This window comes from Ranitomeya variabilis, chromosome 4 (assembly GCF_051348905.1).
Source record: "Ranitomeya variabilis isolate aRanVar5 chromosome 4, aRanVar5.hap1, whole genome shotgun sequence".
NCBI lineage: Eukaryota > Metazoa > Chordata > Amphibia > Anura > Dendrobatidae > Ranitomeya > Ranitomeya variabilis.
Genome location: NC_135235.1, coordinates 81,087,495 through 81,111,839, shown reverse-complemented (window position 1 = coordinate 81,111,839; position 24,345 = coordinate 81,087,495). Strand labels below are relative to the sequence as shown.

General features: G+C 43.3%; 1 protein-coding gene across 2 annotated transcripts in view; it reads left to right on the top strand.

The window, feature by feature from the left end:
- The window catches only part of PHYHIPL (phytanoyl-CoA 2-hydroxylase interacting protein like), a 158,701-nt gene that overhangs the window by 85,789 nt on the left and 48,567 nt on the right, over positions 1–24,345 (top strand). For both annotated transcript variants that reach the window (XM_077258859.1, XM_077258860.1), the window contains exon 2: positions 21,690–21,886. In XM_077258859.1, coding sequence (XP_077114974.1) covers positions 21,690–21,886 — 197 coding nt within the window. The remainder of the gene's footprint in view (positions 1–21,689; positions 21,887–24,345) is intronic.

Below are 24,345 nucleotides of genomic sequence, written 5' to 3'. Positions count from 1 at the left end.
TACCAACCAGGTGGGGGGAGCCCATAGAGATGGGCCCGGACGGAGTGATGTTCCGGTGGGACACCCCCTGGGTTGAGCAGGATGCTGTCCCGGTGGATGGTCTCACCATCGCGATACTTACCTGGGACCAGTACAATCAATGCGTGCTCCAGCACTGGAAACAGCGAGATGGAGTTGAACAACGGGAGACGCAACGCAAGAAGTCTGTGCCAGGCAGGAAAGATGTGGTGAAGCGAGGAATGGTGTCGGCCTTCCACCCAAGGAAAGGATGGGGCTCTATACAGGAACCGGGTCTATCGACTGACGTCTTCGTTGCTAGTTATGACGTGGAAACTCCCTGCTGTGATCGGGATGGCAAACCATTGCGAGAAGGGGACCAGGTGACGTACACCCGTCACTGGAACGCACAAGGATGGCGTGCCCGGAATGTTCAGCGATGTGAGCCTGAGGGAGTGTCACCTGTGGCCCCAATTATGGTTGATCCAGATTTGCCAGATCTCGTTACTGTCTCCACTGTGCGCTTTGTAGTATCTCCCGAACTCGCCAGCAGGGTCAGTCTTCAAATTCAGACACCGGGTGATCTGGTGGTCCCTGCGGGGCCTGCCGCTGGTATCCGTGCCACAGTAGTCGGGGGTCAGGGACCAAGACCGCCAGAACAAGAATAAACCTCGAAGCCATGATAATGTAAATAGTTCTTCCCTTTAACTGTTTGTTCCTGTTTTGCTGCTGAACCCGTCTAGGGTTAACTTTTAAAAGGGATCCCTTTGTTGACCCGGGATCCCAATTGTTTGGTTTGTTTTTCCACTTTTTGTTTCCTGTTATCAAGAACTGCCGCAATCATGGACCGTGCATGATACAAACTTTTTGTATATAGTTAGCACCTTATTAAAGGCGCTTCCTACTGGTTTTACTTAGAAAGAGACTCTTTGTGAAGATACCACACTGGAGCTTTTGCTGAGTATGGACTGGTAGCTAGAGAACAAATGCTACCTCCTAAAGACTTGGTCCCCTCTTAAAGGGGATGTTCACGTGTTGCACTTAAAGAAATGGTATTGCTTTAAGACTGATAGATAGCAATGATGTTTGATAAGAGAAAATGATGATGCTTACATGTAAAAGTTATATGTATCCAACTGGTTAACTGTAAAGAAATGCTGATAATGTTCCTTAGAAGAAAGATTGAGAGACAGAAGGAAGATGCAGTAGGCCCATAGGGGTAGACAGAGTGTCCTGCATAGTTGGAAGTAAGAAAGTATTAATGAAGGTTGATGATCTAAGAAGATAGTTGATAATGTTGATAAGAAACTGGGGATAGAAGGTAAACCCTGAGTCCTCCATAGAAAGTTAAGAAGAGTTAATAATGTGCTACAGAGGACAGAAAGTGAACCCGTAGGGGTTAGGTAGTGAGTCCTCCTAGGAGCTATACGTAGATGGCTCAGTGCTTCTAAAACTGAAAGTATGTTATGTCCTATACTATGTATAGCAGTTGAAAAGGCAGTAGGTCCTGGCTGAACGGGACGGTCCTGTAATAGAAAGGAGAGGCAGTAGGTCTGGTGCCGATAGGACAGGCGGTCCTGCAGATTCAAAGAAGGAGAATGAAAAGTTGATATGCCTTATAATGTGATTATAGGAAGGTCTTTGGTGGACTTAGAGTGTGTGTCCTCTAAAGACAATGTTAATGTATTATACCAATGTTTGCACTAAGTAGAATACCCGGTTGGGTAACAGGAGTTATTTATAGCCTGTAATTTATAATGTTTTAATATTTAACCATGTTTTGTAACGTTCAAGTGTCCTCACCTCCCATAAAGGGAAGCTTGCTCAAGTATACATATTGTTATTTGCACTCAACAAAAATTGTATGTCTTTTTGCTAAACTTGTATTGTTGTTTTCTTCCCAGTCCCGGAGTACTGTGTTTAACCAGGGGGGAGTGCAGCGCCCCAGAGTCCTGGTCGTTGCAGTACTGTGGCTCCGCCACTATGGGGAGCTATGGTGCGTCCGATGGCACTGAAGGAGTTCATCTGATCAGGTATCACAGACACCAATACATTTCACAGCCGGGCCTCCGGGGGGAGCTAAGGGTGCTATTCATTAGGCCACTCCCCACCATAGTGGGTAAACTGGGGGTCAGGCAGGAAGTTAGATCAGAAAGCTGACTGGGTTGGAACCAGGCAACACCTTGTGGCAGAGGGTGTTGCAGGGGAAGATACAGTAGGGTCTCTGTCAGGGGTGGGATCCTGACAGAGGCTTGGCAACGAGAACGAACGTAACGGGACCGTGCCTGCTCCGGGTAGCGGCGGTGCCCAAGAAAGGATTAGAAGAGAGATAGATTGTGCTGAGTGAGAAACGGGATCACGCAAAAGGAGAAATACCAGTAGGAGTCGTGCTGTAAGACCGAAGCAACATCCTACTGAGGCGCACTACCGGTGGCCGGAACGCCGAGGGAGTAGAATAACATTCAGCTTCAAGCAATACTCCAAACAGCGGCAGGGCAGTCAGTCTCAGGCGGGCTGTCTAACTCAAATCACCTATGAAGTCTTGGGAGGCAATTGCGGGAGAGGGGCGTCTCTAGGGTCCCGGAAGAACTCCAGGCCTACCCGTCAAACGGGTGCCGTTCCTACCCGAACCTCAGGGAGGGACGGAAGATTAGCAGAACATCATCTAGTCGAGTTGTGAGGGAACATCAGAAACAGACACAACAGTTGTGGGGTACTTTCCGTAAGCACAGCAGGGAAGGACTACAACACATAGCGCTAGGGGGAAGGCACAGATTTCCTCCTGTGAAGAGAACTCTGGAAGTGCCATAGGACCGGCCGGACTTGCGCAGCCTGGTGAACCGTATTCTGGACTGAGGACTCAGAGATCTTCAGTAAAGAGGTAAAGAGACTGCAACCTGGTGTCCTCGTTATTTACCGCGACCTGCACCCCACAACTGCACCGTTACAACACCACTTATTGCACCGGACGTCCCCCACTGACAGACAGGGCCACAGACCGGGTCTAGCCACCGTGACAACCCCAGGACTGAGACTCAGAGGCCCGGCTCCGGGTACCCCTCGGCCCTGCGGCGGTGTGGGGGCGCTCCAAACAGCCCAGTAAGAGAGAAACTGCTGGAATCAGGGTCTCTGCCGCTAAATTATGCTTCTCTCAGATTAGGTGGCACAAAATGTTAACAGTTTCCCTTTTAAGGCTATGTACACCTTAGCACATATTTTGTATTATTAATTTTCTTCTTAAATACAAAATGTGAAAATAGAGCTGCTTTCAAAATAATTTTCATTAAATAAAAACAAATCTAGCATTTTGCTGCTGCAGAGTAAGTCTTTTATCAAGTTGAGTGATCTGCAAAAAAGATGCAAACCCATCAGAGCTCCTTCTCCTGACTGACCTCTCCACTTGCCCACCCTCCTCTCAGTGTTAGAGATAGCAGCAGGGGAGGGGGATGTACCGAGATCTGCAGTGGAGAGGGGAGACAGTATCTCCGAAGGCACAGAAAAAAGGCTGCTGGCAAGGAGGAAATCACACTGAGGGGGAATTACAGCACTGGAGCTGTGCTGATACATGAAGGTTAGGGAAGACGGCAGCATTCTGGATACACACAGAACTCACATCCAGCATGTATTACAGGGAGAGACACTCCCACAAGAGAAAAATCTGAACCTTGGATTTAGTTGCCACTAGCATGTAAAAATATTCATGTGAAAGTGTCCATAGCTAAAGTAATTCACACCTATAAAATAAAATGGAGCGTTCTCTGACGGCAGACACAGCTGTGCTCTTGCCCTAATGCACCATTATAGTATTACGAGGTGTTTGATGACTCAGCTGATTAATAGTAAAATAACAATAAGTGTTTGTATTGTTATTACACACATACAGGGTGGTTATATAAGAGCCACCTCCTTATACAGGTTTCCTGCCTCCAGTCTCTGGCACTGGCGGTCGGCCCACACCCAGCCCCATAGTAATGACATAACCAGTGTGTGCCAGGATGCACGTTTCACAGTCAAGTAAAAGCCTTCCTCCTTATTCCTGAGAGCCAAGAACAACAGACGGATGTTAATAGCGAAAGATCATATATTTATTAATACAAACCGACAACACAGCCCTCCCGGCTCTACACGACGGCTGCCGAGCGTGGCCTCTAATGTATTACATCTATTGTGTAACCTATGGGAAAATCATCATTATTAGCTTAGAAAGGAGGAGATATGACAACATCATGGCCATTATATTATATATCAGCTGTCACTGACGTCTGCTTGTTGTGCAGGTGAGTGATGGCAAAATAATGGCAGGAGGAAGCGATCACGTAACCTGAGGTTGTAAATCTGAACTTCAAGGATACGATTAGAAAATAAGCTGAACATATAACTATATACTTATATCTTCTTATCTTTTTAATATATACTTACCTTGTAATGTCTTCACATACTGTTCCATCCAGATGTGTCTGGATCCCAGAATTCCAAGTTCACCGACCGCCATATTGGGACACCCAAGTGATGGGTGTCTCAATATGGAAGCTGCTGCTAGTATCAGTCTTTTGCACCACACACAGACACTGTATACACCGTACGCACCACACACACACTGTATACGCCATGCGCACCACACAAACACACACTGTATATGCCGTACGCACCACACACCCACACACACTGTATATGCCGTACGCACCACACACAAACACACACACACTGTATACGCCGTGCACACCACACACACAAACACACACTGTATATGCTGTACGTACCACACACACACTGTATACGCCGTGCGCACCACACACACACACACACACACACACACACTGTATACGCCGTGCGCACCACACACACAAACACACACTGTATATGCCGTACACACCACACACACAAACACACACTGTATATGCCGTACGCACCACACCACACACACACTGTATACGCAGTGCGCATCACACACACACACTGTATACGCCGTGCGCACCACACACACTGTATATGCCGTACGCACCACACACACACTGTATACGCCGTGCGCACCACACACACACACACACACACACACACACTGTATACGCCGTACACACCACACACACAAACACACACTGTATATGCCGTACGCACCACACACCCACACACACTGTATATGCCGTACGCACCACACACAAACACACACACTGTATACGCCGTGCACACCACACACACAAACACACACTGTATATGCTGTACGCACCACACACACACTGTATACGCCGTGCGCACCACACACACACACACACACACACACACACACTGTATACGCCGTACACACCACACACACAAACACACACTGTATATGCCGTACACACCACACACACAAACACACACTGTATATGCCGTACGCACCACACCACACACACACTGTATACGCAGTGCGCATCACACACACACACTGTATACGCCGTGCGCACCACACACACTGTATATGCCGTACGCACCACACACACACACACTGTATACGCCGTGCACACCACACACACACACACACACTGTATACGCCGTACACACCACACACACAAACACACACTGTATATGCCGTACACACCACACACACAAACACACACTGTATATGCCGTACGCACCACACCACACACACACTGTATACGCAGTGCGCATCACACACACACACTGTATACGCCGTGCGCACCACACACACTGTATATGCCGTACGCACCACACACACACACACACACTGTATACGCCGTGCACACCACACACACACACACACACACACACACACTGTATACGCCGTACACACCACACACACAAACACACACTGTATATGCCGTACGCACCACACCACACACACAGACACTGTATACGCCATGCGCATCACACACACACACACTGTATACGCCGTGCGCACCACACACACTGTATATGCCGTACGCACCACACACACACACACACACACTGTATACGCCGTGCGCACCACACACACGCACACTGTATACACCGTGCGCACCACACACACACACACACACTGTATACACCATGCGCAGCGCACACACAAACACACACTGTATATGCCGTACGCACCACACACACACACACACACACACTATATGCCGTACGAACAACACACAAACACACACACTGTATACGCTGTGCGCACCACACACACTGTATATGCCGTACGCACCACACACACTGTATATGCCGTACGCACCACATACACACACACACACACTGTATACGCCGTGCGCACCACACACACACACACACACTGTATACACCGTGCGCACCACACACACACACACACTGTATACGCCGTGCGCAGCGCACACACAAACACACACTGTATATGCCGTACGCACCACACACACACACACTGTATATGCCGTACGCACAACACACAAACACACACACTGTATACGCCGTGCGCACCACACACACAAACACACACTGTATATGCCGTACGCACCACACACAAACACACACTGTATATGCCGTACGCACCACACACACACAGACACCCACACTGTATACGCCATGCACACCACACACACAAACACACACTGTATATGCCGTACGCACCACACACACACACACACACACACACTGTATATGCCGTACGCACCACACACACAAACACAAACTGTATATGCCGTACGCACCGCACACACACACTGTATACACCGTACACATCCTCTTGCATGGTACAACCAGCGGAACACTGTCGCAAACACGCCGCAGCCGGGATCAGCCGAATTATTCACTGACTGGCGCCATCTTTGGGCAGGATGAGCGCATGCACAGTTTTAATGTGACCGCCGCTATCTGTCTGCACAAAGATGGCGGTGCTCTGATTTACTGCAGCTGCGCAGCTGCATGACATGTCTACAGGCAGAGGAAGCCGGTCACATTAAAGGGGTTTTCCCACGAACGAAAGTTCATTTTAAAAATTGTCTGTGTCTGACCATGTACAGAGCATACCACATCTCCTGGGCAGGGGCGGAAGCAAAAGACAATACTAACATTACAGCAGGGGATTACAGAGGATTCATTTTATCAGGTAAAATATTTCACTGACCTTTTTTAAACAATATTTTACCTCACAAAATGTATCCTCTGAAATCTCCTGCTGTAATGTCAGTATTGTCTTTTGCTTCCTCCCTTGCCCAGGAGCTGTGGTATGTTCTGTACACGGTCAGACACAGACAATTTTTCAAATGAAGGGGTGAGAGAGACAGAGCACAGGAGGAGACAGCTAAAATGGGACAGCACATGAGGGGAGAATACAGCACAGGAAGGAGAGAGACAGCAGACAAGGGGGATAGCACATGGGGTAGACAGGCCAAAGAAGAGAGCACAGATGGGAGAAGTCAGCACATGGGGAAAGAGAGTGGATAAGTGGGTACATGGGGAGAGATTCTCAACGCTGCAAAGTCTGCTCCCATCGTGACATTACCGCCCTCCCGATGCGATAGCATCGAGCCTCCATCTAGTATATATATATATATATAAAACCCCTGGCAAAAATTATGGAATCACCGGCCATGGAGGATGTTGTGACGGGGTGTACGGCAGAGCAAGAAGGGACAACAGGCCAAGGGATGATTCCACAGATTTATTATCAAGAACGCTGGAACAACATATGCAGGTAGATCTACAGAGTCCACAATTAGTCCAACGGAACAGGTTCGGGGGCACCTCCCGATAATCCTTGTGCCAGCTAACAAAACAATAGTCCACACGAGTCCAAGCGATCACAAAACAATCCCTCGAATGACGAGATATGTCCTCAGCTCAAGTCTCGCCCCGTTCGCTTCCACAGTCACAGATGTACGTGGGGTCTTGCCTCAGCTAAGAATCCACACTCCTTCTCCTTCCAAAGTCAACTTACATCTGAACTCAAAATAAGAATGGATTGTCTGAGCTCCTTGGATCCGCCCATGAAGGGGGGGTAGGGGTCACACCTTCTGTTCAATGGTTGAGTTCACCAGAAGATTCTATTTTGGTCAGCTCCACATAGTCTACGTAGTATGTACATTTGACTAGCCACCTGCTGTGAGGAACAATGGCTATTCCTTCCAAGTGATGTTGACAAAGCTTAATTACATTATAGCTTAGGGCTGCAAGTATTGGGGAAAGGAGACAGTTTGTTACAGATTAACTCAAAGCACAAGAAAATACATATATTACAGCTAATAGAAACCAGAGAACAGTTACATACATCAAATGGCATATTATTCAAATACAGGACAGGGCAAAAGTACATATCATGACAATCCCTTCCCCTCCCAATTTGTGTACGTACTAGGGACCTCCACAGGTCGCTGGTTAAGTACACACAGGCAGAGCGTAACGTACAGGTGGCTTCATGCAGCCACGAATTGGCATCTTAGCTCTCCCACATCATTGCCCAGGAGAACATCTGCAGGCAGACCTCCCATCACCCCAACCACACATCGCCTGACCCCAAAACCAAAGTTCAGATCCACAGTGGCTGTGGGAATAGTCCTCCAATGTCCACCAGCCAGTTCAATAACAATCCCAGGTCCTCTATGGATTGCCTCAGGCCGAACCACTCGGGGATCAGCCAGTGTGAGGAAAGCCCCCGAGTCACAAAATCCAATAAGTCTCTGTCCATCCAGCACGACCTCCTGCAAGTGCTTACCTCGATGAGCAGACGTCATCATAGCTGCAGGTCGCACACCATAAACTCCTAGTGGTGCAACATGGGTGGATGAGGCACTAGGCCAGTCCTCACGTAGTGGTGACACATCTTCCTCCATGGCACTTGGCTGTACATAATTAATAATACGACTAGGTATAGGATCAATCCTCATTTGAACAGCTGGGCAGGAGGCTTGCAGATGCCCCGGCTGCCCACATCGATAGCATCTGTGCTGGGTCTCACTCCATCCAAGGCGTCCTCTTGGGTGAGGGGCAAGGGAACCTGGAGGCCGGCCCCCACCTGAAGGTGCTGTAGGGGTTTGAGGACGACTCTTCCATGAGCTGGCTGGGCATGAGGCCTGCAGATGCCCCGGATGCCCACAGCCATAACACCTGCGCTCTGCTACTTCCTCTCCTCGTCGTATTCCAGAAAACGCAGTAGAAGCAACTGGAGGGACATTTACACGGGTATCAGCATGAGGTGGTGGCTTAGAGGAACGGGGAACAATGGGGACAGAAGAACTGGAGGCCACCAGGGTTGTGGGGCTGGTAGGCCTCTCTTGATCCTCTAACAGAACCCTCCACTGAGGCTTGATGGTGAGAACCTCATCAGCGAGAGATGCAGCTTCCTCCACAGTGGCTGGTCTCCTCTCACGCACCCATTCCCGGATCTCAGCAGGGCACTTGAAGTAAAACTGCTCTTTTAGGATAACCTGGAGACAGGTCTCCCAGGTTAAGGCCTCCTCTGCTTCCAGCCAGCGATTACATATTTGTTTGAGTCTGTGGGCATACATCTTGAAAGACACTTCCTCATTGCAGGCTAAAGTACGGAACTGAGTCCTGTAAGTGTCTGGCGTCACAGCATAATGTTCTAGAATAGTCAGTTTAATCTCCGCATACTCACAGTTCTCTCGAGGGCCCATGGCTCTATAGGCTGCGGCAGCTCCACCCTCTAAGAGCCCCACCAGATGTCGGACTCGCTCCCTGTCCGGGACTTCCATTAATCGACACTGATGCTCAAAGTCCTGGAAGAAGCTCTCAATGTCGCCTGCAGCCTCATTAAACGGCTTGAAGTCTTTGCGGGACACTCTGGGGAGTTCCCTCATGGTGGGTGCTGGGGTTATAGTCTGTCTGGAGCTTCTAGCTGCTTCCAAAGCGATCTGCCTCTCCAGCAATGCCATCTCCTGAGCTCTGTGAATGGCCTCTCTCTTATCGTCTATTGTGGCCTCCTCTCCCAGCAATGCCAACTCCTCCTCGTACCACACAACCCACTGACTCTTTTGGGTATTTACCTCCGGCTGCAGTCTTTCCTCCATTTGCTGCGAGGATCCTTCCTCAGCGTCATCTTGCAGGCGAACTCCTTCCAAAGCCTCAATTAGCTGCTCCTTGGAGAGTCCTTTAAAACGGACTCCTACTTCACGGGCCTTTGATTGTAGGCTCCCCAAAGTCCAGTTCTTGTACTCTGCGGTGCTGGTTCCCGATGTTGGGCCATTGTCCTCCATTCCTTCTGCTCTGATCCCGCTGCTTGCCACCAGTTTGTGACGGGGTGTACGGCAGAGCAAGAAGGGACAACAGGCCAAGGGATGATTCCACAGATTTATTATCAAGAACGCTGGAACAACACATGCAGGTAGATCTACAGAGTCCACAATTAGTCCAACGGAACAGGTTCGGGGGCACCTCCCGATAATCCTTGTGCCAGCTAACAAAACAATAGTCCACACGAGTCCAAGCGATCACAAAACAATCCCTCGAACGACGAGATATGTCCTCAGCTCAAGTCTCGCCCCGTTCACTTCCACAGTCACAGATGTACGTGGGGTCTTGCCTCAGCTAAGAATCCCCACTCCTTCTCCTTCCAAAGTCAACTCACATCTGAACTCAAAATAAGAATGGATTGTCTGAGCTCCTTGGATCCGCCCATGAAGGGGGGGTAGGGGTCACACCTTCTGTTCAATGGTTGAGTTCACCAGAAGATTCTATTTTGGTCAGCTCCACATAGTCTACGTAGTATGTACATTTGACTAGCCACCTGCTGTGAGGAACAATGGCTATTCCTTCCTAGTGATGTTGACAAAGCTTAATTACATTATAGCTTAGGGCTGCAAGTATTGGGGAAAGGAGACATTTTGTTACAGATTAACTCAAAGCACAAGAAAATACATATATTACAGCTAATAGAAACCAGAGAACAGTTACATACATCAAATGGCATATTATTCAAATACAGGACAGGGCAAAAGTACATATCATGACAGATGTTCATTCAGTTTAATTTTGTAGAAAAAAAGCAGATCACAGACATGGCACAAAACTAAAGTCACTCAGAATTGAGTGACTCCATGATTTTTGCCTATGCTTGGTTAAAATAAGTAACCATTACTGACTACCACATTTTGTGTTCTTGATTTCTTTTAGTGTTTCTTAAAGCCAAAAAGTTGCCATTTAAAATGACTTTAGTTTTGTGCCACGTCTGTGATCAGCTGGATGAACATTCTCCAAGGCCGGTGATTCCATAATTTTATATATAATAAATATATATATATATATATACACATATATATATATATATATATATATATATATATATATATATATATATATATATATATATATATATATATATCTACACACACACACATTGAATCTGTATATATCTATCTTTATACACAATAGATTAGATAGACAGATAAATAGAAAGACAGAGAGAAAGATAGACAGGTAGATAGATTTTTTTTGTCTTTGCATCGACATATCATATAAAGAAATTTCACCATTCACTTTATCATATAATATACTCAAAATTGGTGAAATGGTGAAAGAAAAAACCCACAATTCTGTTATTGTTTTTTATTTCGTTTTTATAGCATTCATCATACGGAAATTCTACCGGGCAATATGGTTCTTTGAGGAGCTACCATTATGATGATACCAAATCTCTATACTTTCTATTATATTTTATAAGTTCCAAAAAAAAATCTGAACTTTGTTAAAAAAAAAAGGTTTGTGTCTTCATTTTTGAAACCCGTCATATTTTCATTTTTCCATTGCTGGAGCTGTCTGAGATTTTGTAGATACAACTTCATAGTCTTTAAGTGCATATTTTGGGCTAAATATGTTGACCTATAACAGCAATTTGGGCTTTTTGATTATTCTCCTTACGTGATTTACCATATGGGTTAATTCATTTATTATTTTCATATTTCAGACAGATTTATAAATTAGGAGCTTAAGATCACTCTTGTACATACGCCTTCTCAGGCATAGGAGCGTCATAGATTGGGAGGTTCCTGCTCGGGACCCGGCTTTACGAGCCAAATCAGAGAGCCGCTAGCAGGATGGATGCAGAGCAGTAGATTTCATTCTTACCAGTCATTCATCTGAATGGCCATTGTGTGATACTACAATGTGCGGCTGGTGCGGCCTCTGACTACCACTCCTGACTCCATGAAATCCGCAACGTGTGCACATACCCTGGTCTCTTATAAACAGCAAATAAATAGGGGACTTTGTATAAATTGCATAATCCAGGTCTCAATAATCAGAGCTGCAAAGATTTCAGGATTACTGAAACAAAATAACGGTTGGATGTTTCAGGATTAAGTACTGTAGAGCGGCACCAAGCGGATTAATTCCTCCCAGACAAAGTAAATAAATGTCCTTCACTATATGTACCAACAAATTAGGATTTAACAATCTATTTATTATTTCAGATGACTTCAACTGATAATTAGGTAGATTCTGTACATATGTGTACCCAGATTGTGGAAGAATATATATGTCACTGAGAGTGATCTACTTTTACAGAGAACAGTGGAAATCATTTGTAGGGAATAGTAATGAGTGAACGTGCTCCGATAAGATATTATCCAACCATGCACGGGTGTTACCCAAGTATCTTTGTCATGCTCGTATATTATGTTCGAGTCCCTGCGGCTGCATGATTCGCAGCTGTTAGACAGCTGCAACATATGGGGGGATTGCCTGTTAGCTGTGTTGTGGCTGTTTAACAGCTGCGAATCATGCAGCCGCAGGGACTCGAACATAATATACGAGCACGATGAAGATACTTGGGTAACACCCGTGCATGGTCGGATGACACCTTATCGGAGAATGTTCGCTCTTCACTAGTAGGGAGCATAAAGGAGAACCAAAGCAATCTTTGATAAAAAGCCACCTTGACCTCAACAGTTTGAGACAGACTGATTGCTCGGGATGTAGCTTTCATACATTGAATTCATAGCAGCGAGGTTGTCATCCATGTATACAACAATTCTGAATGGGATGCCTATATTGTGAGCTACCAGGACAACGATCCAATGGTGGCGATCTATTGGGTTCCATCCTGGATCAAATATTCATGGTCTATAGATAACCTGACTACATAGGTTTTAGAACAGCCCTGTAACCTGTTCTGTATGGCTGGCTATGAATTACTCTATTGCCGAGATGAAAGCTAGGTGGACTGTCGCTGATAGAGGAGGGAAAAAGTGGCTCGTTAGCAGTCATGTTAGCGGTCACAATCCGGTGGTTTATTTGTTTTGTCGTCCACCTCGCACTCATGCACAGACTTCTAGCTCTTAGGGAGCTTTTTCCTAGAGAAAAAAAACATTCATTGACTATTGTGGAGAAATGTATTATTTTTTTTGGGGGGTCTAGCTGACGTGACCCCTACTGTTCCTAAGTAGAGGGGGGCCAAAAAAGGGAGGGGGAGAATAAGTAGTCAGGAGCTCTGCCTCTAGTTTCTCCCTCCACGTCCCCCTTCTTATCAGTACTAACTGCCATCTTCTAGCTCAGCAATGTAATAATCTGTCTTCGCAGAATTGGGAATTTTGAGAATGAAAAAAGGAAAAGGAAGCAGATTTCTCTGATAAAATATATTACAAAGTTTCTTATTGTCCTGTTATATTGATCTATAAAAAAAAATGAAACGGTTAGTCTTTAAAAATATTAATTTGATTGGGACCCACTTTTCAAATGTATCTGCTCTTTTTGATGGCGTGGGCACTATAAAGGTCCTTTTCTATGCATAAGAAATTAGCTGGAATCAGTCTAGTGTTAGTTTTTTCCATAGAGTTGAATGGGCATGTAAATCGTGCATGCTGCAATTTTTTTCCTCTAACCATTCAGTCCAAGGAAAAAAATCGGACCTGTGCACGGCCTCATGGAATAACATGGGCTAGCACTTGTCCAAGTTATACGGTCATCTCTACCAGCCCTTATGCTGAATATTTTCCTGCAAGTTATAAATCTTTCTATTCAGATCCTTCTGCCCTAAAGCTTGATGCCGGCAGATTGGATACCATTTTCAATATGACTGGTTATCGTTAAAAGGGAAGGTGCCATAAAAAAAAAATCAGCAATTGAAAAAATGTAAAATATTATCATTTGTTTATAATTTAGTAAAATATGAAAAATAAGTTTAAAAGGTTTGGTATTTCCACTTTTAAACACTAGGGGGAGCAGCTACTGAAATTTGACAAAAAAACTAGTGTACAACTAGCTCACATTACTGCACTGCAGTAATTATGGGCGGAGTCTGCTGACGTGTGTGATGTCTCCTCTCCTCCCCTTCTGGGTGTTTCCTAAGGGATAAGAGAGGATGACATTTAGGAACGCAGTGCAGAGCCATTTTGTTGGTGACTGCAAAGTTATACTGACAAGTAGACAGTCACAGAGGATGGCAGGCGGCAAGGATTCTGGGAGATATATGGTGGAGGGAGCAAGGTGACAGCAGCACAGAGTATTTCAGGAGTGCGTATGCTGGTCTATGGGGGGGTCACAGAGAGAGATATATTGCCGCACTGTGGCACGTACCTCCCGGTGTCCCTAAAAGTTGGCAACAAGCAATTTGTCTGCATGTTTCTTTTTCTTTTTTCAATTTGGAGACAATTCCCTCATATATTGATTGATTCATATTTGTTTTACTTTTTTTTCTATAGAGGAAAGTAGTGAGAGAAAGTGAGGAATAAAAGATTTATATGTACCGTACTCCGAATCTCACATTTCCAGGATTTTCTCAGAACTCCTTCCAAGTGTTACAATGTAATATTCCCTGATTATCTAGGAAAGGCTGTCACATACTTCTAAATAATTCCACTCTTCTAAATGAGACCGGTATGTGCAGAAATGTAGGTGTCACAATTGGGTCCGGCTGCTCAGTGCAACCACTTGTCTGTACTCCTGTGCGATCAACAAAAGCGAAATAATCAAGAATCTTCCGTAAGAGACCAGACGGCTCATCTCAATACTGCTGGAACCTTCTGACAACAGACGGCTAATTCAATTCTGCAAAGAAGGTGTGTTATTGAAAAAGAATCCCTGCTCCGCTTCAGTGCACATTTGAAAAGAGAGTTAGAAGCCGATGCACAATAATAAAGCGGGAAACCGCCGAGAAATGCTTCACTAATGGGAACAAATGTAAGAAAATGGAGAACAAAGACTCTTCGTTTTTTTCTTTGTTTTTTTTTTAGTTTATTCTTGTTCATCTCATAAAAATATTACTGTACAGTAAAAGATTTTCATTTTCGGCTCAATAAAAATTCATATAACTATTATCATTAAAGGGAACCTGTCACCATGAAAATGCAGGCACCATGATATAGAGCAAGTGGAGCTGAGCAAATTGACATATAGTTTTTTTGAGTCTATCAGTGACTGACAGATGCCCCTGTATGCACACTTACACAAGGAAAGCTGTCAGTCACTGATAGGACCGCCCACTGGACCAGAAAGTGCAGTTTTGACCAGGGGTGCCCAAATTTTTACTGCCACTGTCAGTAAACACCCTCGTGACCTCAGAAGAGCAGACTGTCAGTCATTACATGTCTCACACTGGGAACTCACCCTTTCATTTATAATAATCTCTGGAGTCAGATTCTAATGGAGATCTATGTCCGGCCCATAGATCTTAACAGCTCATTTACATATTCAGGAAAACGTGGATTTGTTCAGAATAAGACATAGGAGCGCAGATATCAAGGTATCATTTTATGCAGCTTACTAAGCCCATAGGCCGCTTAAGGGGGTTGATCGTACTGATAGATTCCCTTTAAATAAAAAAAAATACTATATCTGGAGAGCAAGCAGTCCATCAGTTTGGTGGTGCAGACATTATTGAGATCAGACACCAGGAAAATGCATAAAAAATGGCACCCAGATGCTGCATCAGTGTCATAGTTATAAATATATTTCTCAGCTCCATATCTAAACGTAAACCGTGACGGATTTTTATTTAAATGTGTCCCCGTTCCTTTCTCTAGCTCACTACACGAATAGATCTGCAATATTTTTTGCTTTTGTTGTTTTTTTATGTCGTTTTTGTGACAGTTTTTTCCTTTCTTTATGGATCACATTAAAACTCGCCGTGTGAAGGAAGCCGCCGCATCTAAATTAGAAAGGATGAGCTCGAAATTTGTTTCTGTTTACTTCTTTTTTTTCTTCTAGCTTTTGACTCCTCCAGCAATATCTTCCCTGCGAGTCAGAACCTCGTACAGGCCGAGATGTTACAGCGTTTGGTTCGGTTCCCATGTGTCCTGATATTCCCAGAGCAATCCACGTTGTTGCTAAAAAAAATTATCTTAGTGAAGTATTTGAGGGGAAATTTGCATGAATTCAATTTTACGCTCGGTCGCTCAGAGAATCTGTGCGTAATGATTCTAAGTATGATGCAGAGCACGGCTGGGCCGTTATATACATGGCAGACGGATTTCTGATCATTTTCAACATATCCCACCGTGGAAATATGTAACGATATGTCAGTTCCCAATACTCGTGGGGAAAAAGGATTACCGGTCCTTACCTGTGGCCCATTCTTTTAGGCCACGTTTGCAGGTACAAGCATTTACATTTTTTTCACAACTTTTATTCATTAGGATATGCTAGAAATAATTGATGGGTCTGAACGCCTTGAGACTTTCATAGATCCCACAATCTCTAAATTCAAGGGTAAAATCTGTGTTCAGTGAAGAGACTTTTTGCGCTTACTGAGATAGGAGATGACAGTTGGTGCTTTTAAAGCTCTATGGAGGAGGAGGAGCTAGAGACAGGAACTGTGGTCATGAAATATCACTAACAGTTCTCCATAGAACTTTATAAGCACCAACTCAATGAATTGAGAATTTTGAGAATGAAAGATCGGTCCAGTAGGAGAAAGAAGAAGTTTACAAAGTTTATTTTCAAATGTACTATTGATGTATGAAAGTAAAAAAATGTAAAACAAAATAGCAGTTACTTTTTAAGTTGTCCATACACATTAAACAAAGATTGGACGAGCTAATAGAATTCGGCAGGACCAGCTGATAATCGAATGTGTATATGATGGGTGACAGACGTATATTCTGCAGTTGTTGGGCAAAATAAGGATCAGGAACAGGCTTGGACTGGCCCTTGGGAGAACAGGAGAATCCTCCGGCGGGCCCCTGTGCAGGAGTGGACCACCACTGTCTTATATGAGCAATGTACTTGCACAATGTACTTGAATCATGATATTCAAAATCTTTTTTTCTTTTAGTAATTTGCTCTTTTAGCCGTTTATAATTTGTTTGTTTGGAAGAGTCATTTATTGAGTGAAAAATTAACACTTTCTGTGTCCCTATATTTAATTCTTTGAAGGCTACTCAGAATATCCCCAGACCTATCTACTCTATCCATGAAGAGTTTACTGTTTGTATAGAAATGTATTCTCAAAAAATAATGGACAATACATAAAGTTCTCATCCGTACCATGAAGAATTTTGCAGTGTTTTTTTTATTTCTTCGTTGAGATAAAAATAGTCAGTTACTATACAGAATGGTCACTTGTTTATTTTGTAGAGGCCGAGTAAATTGCCTTTTTTATAATAAATGATAAAAGGACTACACAGTCATGGAGGAAAGAAATAAGTCATTGTGTTGGGTGGTGCATGGGCCCACTGAGGACCTTATTATGTCATTATTGTGATAGTGTATTGGGTAAGTCCTAATCCCAGATTCTTAGCACAGATGCTGCTGGTTTACAGTGGTGGAGTATACGGATAAATTCACAACTGACTAACAGAAGAGTCAAGAGTTTTTCTTTCTGGGTAAAACTGAGAACAATCTATGGATGTGTGATAAATGCACTGAAACGGACAGTTGCAATTCTATTTTCTTTTCTTTTATAAATAGCTGTATAATAATAAGTATAATACATGATTTAGTATGGGGGATTCCTACTTTATAAGGGTCAAAATGGAAGACATAAAACTATGATGAAAAGTTTATTTTCCTTACATACATAGCGCCATCATATTGCACAGCGCCTTACAGATCTAATTAAAGACTTACTAAGACTTCTTGCCCCCTCACAGATGCAGGAAAGATATATATCTTGGTACCATGTTAGCCAGCAGATAGAAAAATATTTAGAATTGAGAGTCCTCAGTGGTTGATACCTTTTAATGGCTAACTGAAAAGATGGTAACAAATTGCAAGCTTTCGAGACTACACAGGTCTCTTCATCAGGCAAAGACTAAAAGAAATTCTGAAGAATCACATATTTATGCACAACATAGCACAGAAAAAAAAAAAAAGGAAAAGGGATCCTAACAACAAAGAAGAGGTCAGACTGGACACCTCCACCTGGACGCAACCCTCATTTGGATAAATATATAGACACCTTCAGACATTTGATAAAATCCACCATCATAGATACTAACAGGAGACAAGCATCCAACATCAGTGCCTAGGAGAGAAAGGCCATACAGTCTCTGAAAAACAACAAAGAAATCATCATCAAACCTGCTGACAAGGGAGGTGCAATAGTCATGAAGAACACATCAGACTATATGAAGGAAGCAAACAGACAACTTATGGACACATGCTACTACAAAAAATTGGAGCTTATCCTACACAGGACTACTACAAGGAACTAAACAAGTTGGTATCTTGTCTGCCCGATGAATCCATAAGAGCCAATGACCTGATACCAGAAAGTCCAAGAACAGGGATATTCTACATGTTTCCCAAAATCCACAAATCTGGAAATCCAGGAAGACCAATTTCTTTTAGGCCATTTCTTTTAGTCTGTGCCTGATGAAGAGACCTGTGTAGTCTCGAAAGCTTGCAATTTGTTACCATCTTTTCAGTCAGCCATTAAAAGGTATCAACCACTGAGGACTCTCAATTCTAAATATTTTCAACTCACAGATGGAAATCTGAGACAAGTTACTTGGCACCTCCACTTAAAGAATAACTGTCAATTTAATTTTTATTTTATAAATCAATAGCACAGATGAAAATAAGGAACTTTGTAAACATGGACATGAAATTACTTGCATTAAAAGGTAACTTAAAATCTCAGAGAGACAGAAGAGTTTGGGAATATAAGCTGATGATGACCTTTTACACTCTCAGTGCAGGAATGAATGTGTCTCATGGATTTATGTCTTTTTACATTAACTAAGGAATTTGCTCCTCAGACCTTTTGGGGTCATCATAACAGAACCAGACCCCAATCAGAAGACAATAAAGCATTCCTTATGTATGAACTCTTCCAATATTTATGGACATAACTGTTTATCACTCACGTAACGGTAGTTCTGCTTCACGTCACCTATCTTGTCTATGGCATTTTTCTGTGCTGTGTTGTGCATAAATATGTGATTCTTCAGAATTTCTTTTAGTCTATACCAGATGAAGAGACCTGTGTAGTCTTGAAAGCTTGCAATTTGTTACCATCTTTTCAGTTAGCCATCAGCCACTGAGGACACTGAATTCTACGAACTTTGTAAGATATCTGACCAGAGAAATCTGCTCCTTTCTCTGCCAAAATTGATCTTGACTGACCAATTCAGGCAGAGAAAGAAGCAGATTTCTCTGATAAGATATATTATAAAGTTGCTTATTTTCATGGGTATTACTGATTTATGGAATCAAAATTAAAATGAAGATTACGCTTTAAGATTATGGTTTTAGGTAATGGGCAGCAGCTAGTTGTAAGTTTACTGTGAAGTCATCCATGAATTATCCCAGCAGGATTAGTGCACGCTGACATCAAAGAAGAAGACAAGTGTTTGGTAGCAATTCAAGCATGGGATAATCCCTTTAAAGGAAACATGTCAGCACATTTTTACTGATAGGTTTCCTTTAAAGGGATTATAAGTAGTGATATGGCTGTATAGTTGCTTGTGTGTCAATAAAAATGGCACTATTTTGGTAAAGATCAGATATGCAAATCATTAGAAATCTAGTGTAGAAGTCATATACATACAAATGAGCCAGAAATTGCTTTGGGGGCGTGTTAATGTACATGCAGTGACACTCCCCAAGTGCACTTCTAGCCTGATTTGCATATGGCTTCCTCTCTACTGTAGTTTTCTCATGTCTGGCACATCAGATCTCTATAAAACAGGTGTCATTTTTATAGGGAAGCGAGTACCAATAGAGACATACCACTACATCTAGATGCAAGATATTGCTGACAGGTTCTCTTAAAGGGATGAAAACATGGGAACTACAAATCTCAGAAATGTGCCAGTCATCCATTAAATTAAGATGGTTGGGAATATGGTTGGTATTGATGTGAATGCGATGTTAGCACTTATGGGAGTCGGCAGTCATTTTCCCAGAGTGGCTTTGTTAAAAAGAACAATGCACATACACTCAGGGAACTCTGACTGTATATGTGGATGGTGAGAAGACAGGGACTCAGTGATTCTTCAGGGATTGCTGAAGGTGTGCGTCTTTTGGGCATTTTATTACAGATCATTATCAGCTATAATGATAGGCTGTAAAGTGGTAATCACCATGTAGATGATAATTCATTATGACATCAGTGAAAAATGATGGTGCGATATCGTGGTGACTTATCAGTACCTTGGTCAAAAGTAAAATACATTTTTAACATGACAGAAAGCACCACTAGAAGAGATAGATACCCCAAAAGGACACCAAATGTCTGGTGCTAAACGCCGGACGCAGACTTCTCCCGGAAGTCCGTTGCGATGTTCAGAGTCCCGTGGGAAGTCCATTGAAGAGACAGAGAGGATTTTCCAGCCAAAAATTCGGGTCACCATTCTTCTAAATGGGCTTCGGGTTCTGATTCAAGTTCAGGTACAGTTCTGGTACCTAAGCTACACTTTGGAATAAGGTTCGGGTCGGGTACCAGGATCTGAAATTCCACAGGTCCGCTCATCCCTAACTCTGATACCATTTGTAGTATTTGGTGGCATTTTCATTTTTTTATTACTCAGAACGTATATTCTAATTGGCAGCTCCACTGATTGTAACACGTACAATAAGAAAACCTTAGAGGCTATGGACACCTTTGACATAAATGGAAAGCAATATTTTTACATATGTTAGTAAGTACCTTTAGTTAAAAAAAATTGCATTAAGTTGTAGGTACCAATCTTCACTCCTTCATTCATCATTCATTTTTAGACCCCGTAATATTTAGCTTGCAACCTGATCCAAGTTTTGGATTTCTCTCTTTTGGGACTGTTTTTCTCTGAAATATTAGCTGGCTATGTGCTCTGTGTGTATCGAGGGTGCTGCTGTCTTCATTAGCTCATATATCAGCCCAACTTTTATCTTACATTTATTTCCTCTTTGTGTTTTTCTCCGTACCTTCCTCTTGTGTTTTCTCTGCCCTCCCTGAGACTGAACATGCTTTTCCCCCCTCCATACTGTTTAAATCTGTGTATAATTTCCACTTCCCAGCTGATTTCTCTAACACTGAATGATGGGGAGAAAGAGAGCATTGAGAACCATTAGAAGCATGAGCTGATGGAATTTGTAATATTTTGCAGATTCCTCAGCTAAACAAAGGACTCAAACAACATAAATGAAGACTTTTTAGATAGTCGCTTAACTTTACATTTTGAAAGGAAATTAATATTAACAAAAAGAATGATATGCAAAGGTGTACATGGTCTTCAACCAACCCATTGATATTTCAGTGGTGTCTCATTTGACAATTGTCTCCCCTTAGTGTGTAGTTAATCATAACTATGGTGAGATACATGGTCTCCTTGTAAAACATATGTGCAGATTATGAATAATAACATGTTTCTTATTTTCAGGGAACAAATCTCAAGACAGCGGCATCGCAGAGATGGAGGAGCTGCCTGTACCTCATAATATCAAGATAAGTAATATCACATGTGACTCTTTCAAGATCTCGTGGGATATGGATTCTAAATCTAAGGATCGGATAACACACTACTTTATTGATCTGAATAAGAAGGAAAACAAGAATTCCAACAAGTTTAAGCATAAGGTAAATCTCATTTTTCGATGTCTTCATGATACATTTTGGTATCTGATCTGCTCTATTTCACTATTTGTCCCAGTTGACCAAGCACTAGAGATTTTCACTTCAGCCTAACCCCCGACAACTGCATATAGTCAGCCGCTTAGACAATTAATAGTCAATGGCGTACTGTAGTACTTCAACTGATTGTTAATGTAGAAATGACTATAAATGGTAAATGTAATGATGGTATGGTGGCTTCTTACAGAGCATATCCCTAGAAGTTTTTCTTGAATTCCTCAGTAATACAGCATGCCGCAATGGAGAATGCCATAGTTTATTTCAGTGAGATACATACAGAATCTAACAGTGGAAGTTCATTGGCCCCTAGACTGTTATATTTGCTGTATTCATACTTAACAGCATTTTGTATTTTAAAATATGGGTGTTTACGTCACACCCAGTAACACTGAAACTGGCAGGAGCTCTCACTTTTAGTCCTGCCCGGGAATACTGAAACTAGGAGTACCTGTCACTTTTAGTCCCGCCAGGAACACTGAAATTAGGAGGAGCTCTCACTTTTAGTTCTACCCAGGAACACTGAAACTAGGAGGAGCTCTCAATTTTAGTCCTGCTCTAGAACACTGAAACTAAGAGTAGCTGTCACTTTTAGTCCCGCCAAGAATCCTGAAACTAGGAGTAGCTGTCACTTTTAGTTCTACCCAAGAACAACGAAACTAGGATGAGCTCTCACTTTTAGTTCTACACAGGAACACCTAAACTAGGAGGAGCTCTCATCTTTAGTTCTGCTCTAGAACACTGAAACTAGGAGTAGCTGTCACTTTTAGTCCCGCCAAGAACACTGAAACTAGGAGTAGCTGTCATTTTTAGTCCCGCCCAGGAACAACAAAATTAGGAGGAGCTCTCACTTTTAGTCCTGCTCGGTAACACTGAAACTAGGAGTAGCAGTCACTTTTAGTCCCGCCAGGAACACCGAAACTAGGAGGAGCTCTCACTTTTAGATCTGCCCAGGAACACCAAAACTAGGAGGAGCTGTCACTTTTAGATCTGCCCAGGAACACCAAAACTAGGAGGAGCTCTCACTTTTAGATCTGCCCAGGAACACCAAAACTAGGAGGAGCTGTCACTTTTAGTCCCGTCCGGGAACAATGAAACTAGGAGGAGCTCTCACTTTTAGTTTTGCCCAGGAACACTGAAACTAGGAGGAGCTCTCACTTTTAGTTCTGCTCACCAACACTGAAACTAGGAGGAGCTCCCACTTTTGGACAGGGCTTACAAAACCTTGCCTCTTTTTGTACAGGACATGTCCGAATTTGAGAGCATTGGTGTCAAAATAGCAACGGATTGCACTTTTCTATATTAATTGCTAAAATCCATTATTTTTTCCAATTGATAGGGTTGGGAGCAGATTAGGTTGGGTTTACACGATGACAGGTGTCATGCGACAGAAACATTTGTGCATCTTATCTGTGACTTACTGTCCGGCGACTATTTTAGAGCTGCGATTTGGCTGTAAGTAAAACAGGCTTATCACAGACAAGTCACATGCAAGTTTCGATCACATGTCTCTTGCATTGAAGTTTATTGAAAGTGGTGATCTGCGCTTTGTGACCAGTGACAAAAAAACAAATTTTGAAACATTGGGACCCTATGTTGCAGTCGCGGACACACTGATGGTAAAATCAGACACACGGATAACACACTGATGGTAAAAAACAGACACACTGATGGTGAAATCAGACACACGGATGACACACTGACGGTAAAAACAGACACATGGATAACACACTGATGGTAAAAACGGACACATAGATGACACACTGATGGTAAAATCAGACACACGGATGACCCACTGACGGTAAAAATGGGCACACGTATAACACACTGATGGTAAAAACGGACACATGGATTCAAATCCCACCAAGGACACCATCTGCAAAGAGTTTGTATGTTCTCTCCGTGTTTGCGTGGGTTTCCTCCGGGTTCTCCGGTTTCCTCCCACATTCCAAAGACATACTGATAGGGAATTTAGATTATGAGCCCCAACGGGGACAGTGATGATAATGTGTGCAAACTGTAAAGCGCTGCGGAATATGTTAGCGCTATATAAAAATAAAGATTATTATTATTAAAAACGGACACATAGATGACACACTGATGGTAAAATCAGACACACGGATGACCCACTGACGGTAAAAATGGGCACACGTATAACACACTGATGGTAAAAACGGACACATGGATTCAAATCCCACCAAGGACACCATCTGCAAAGAGTTTGTATGTTCTCTCCGTGTTTGCGTGGGTTTCCTCCGGGTTCTCCGGTTTCCTCCCACATTCCAAAGACATACTGATAGGGAATTTAGATTATGAGCCCCAACGGGGACAGTGATGATAATGTGTGCAAACTGTAAAGCGCTGCGGAATATGTTAGCGCTATATAAAAATAAAGATTATTATTATTA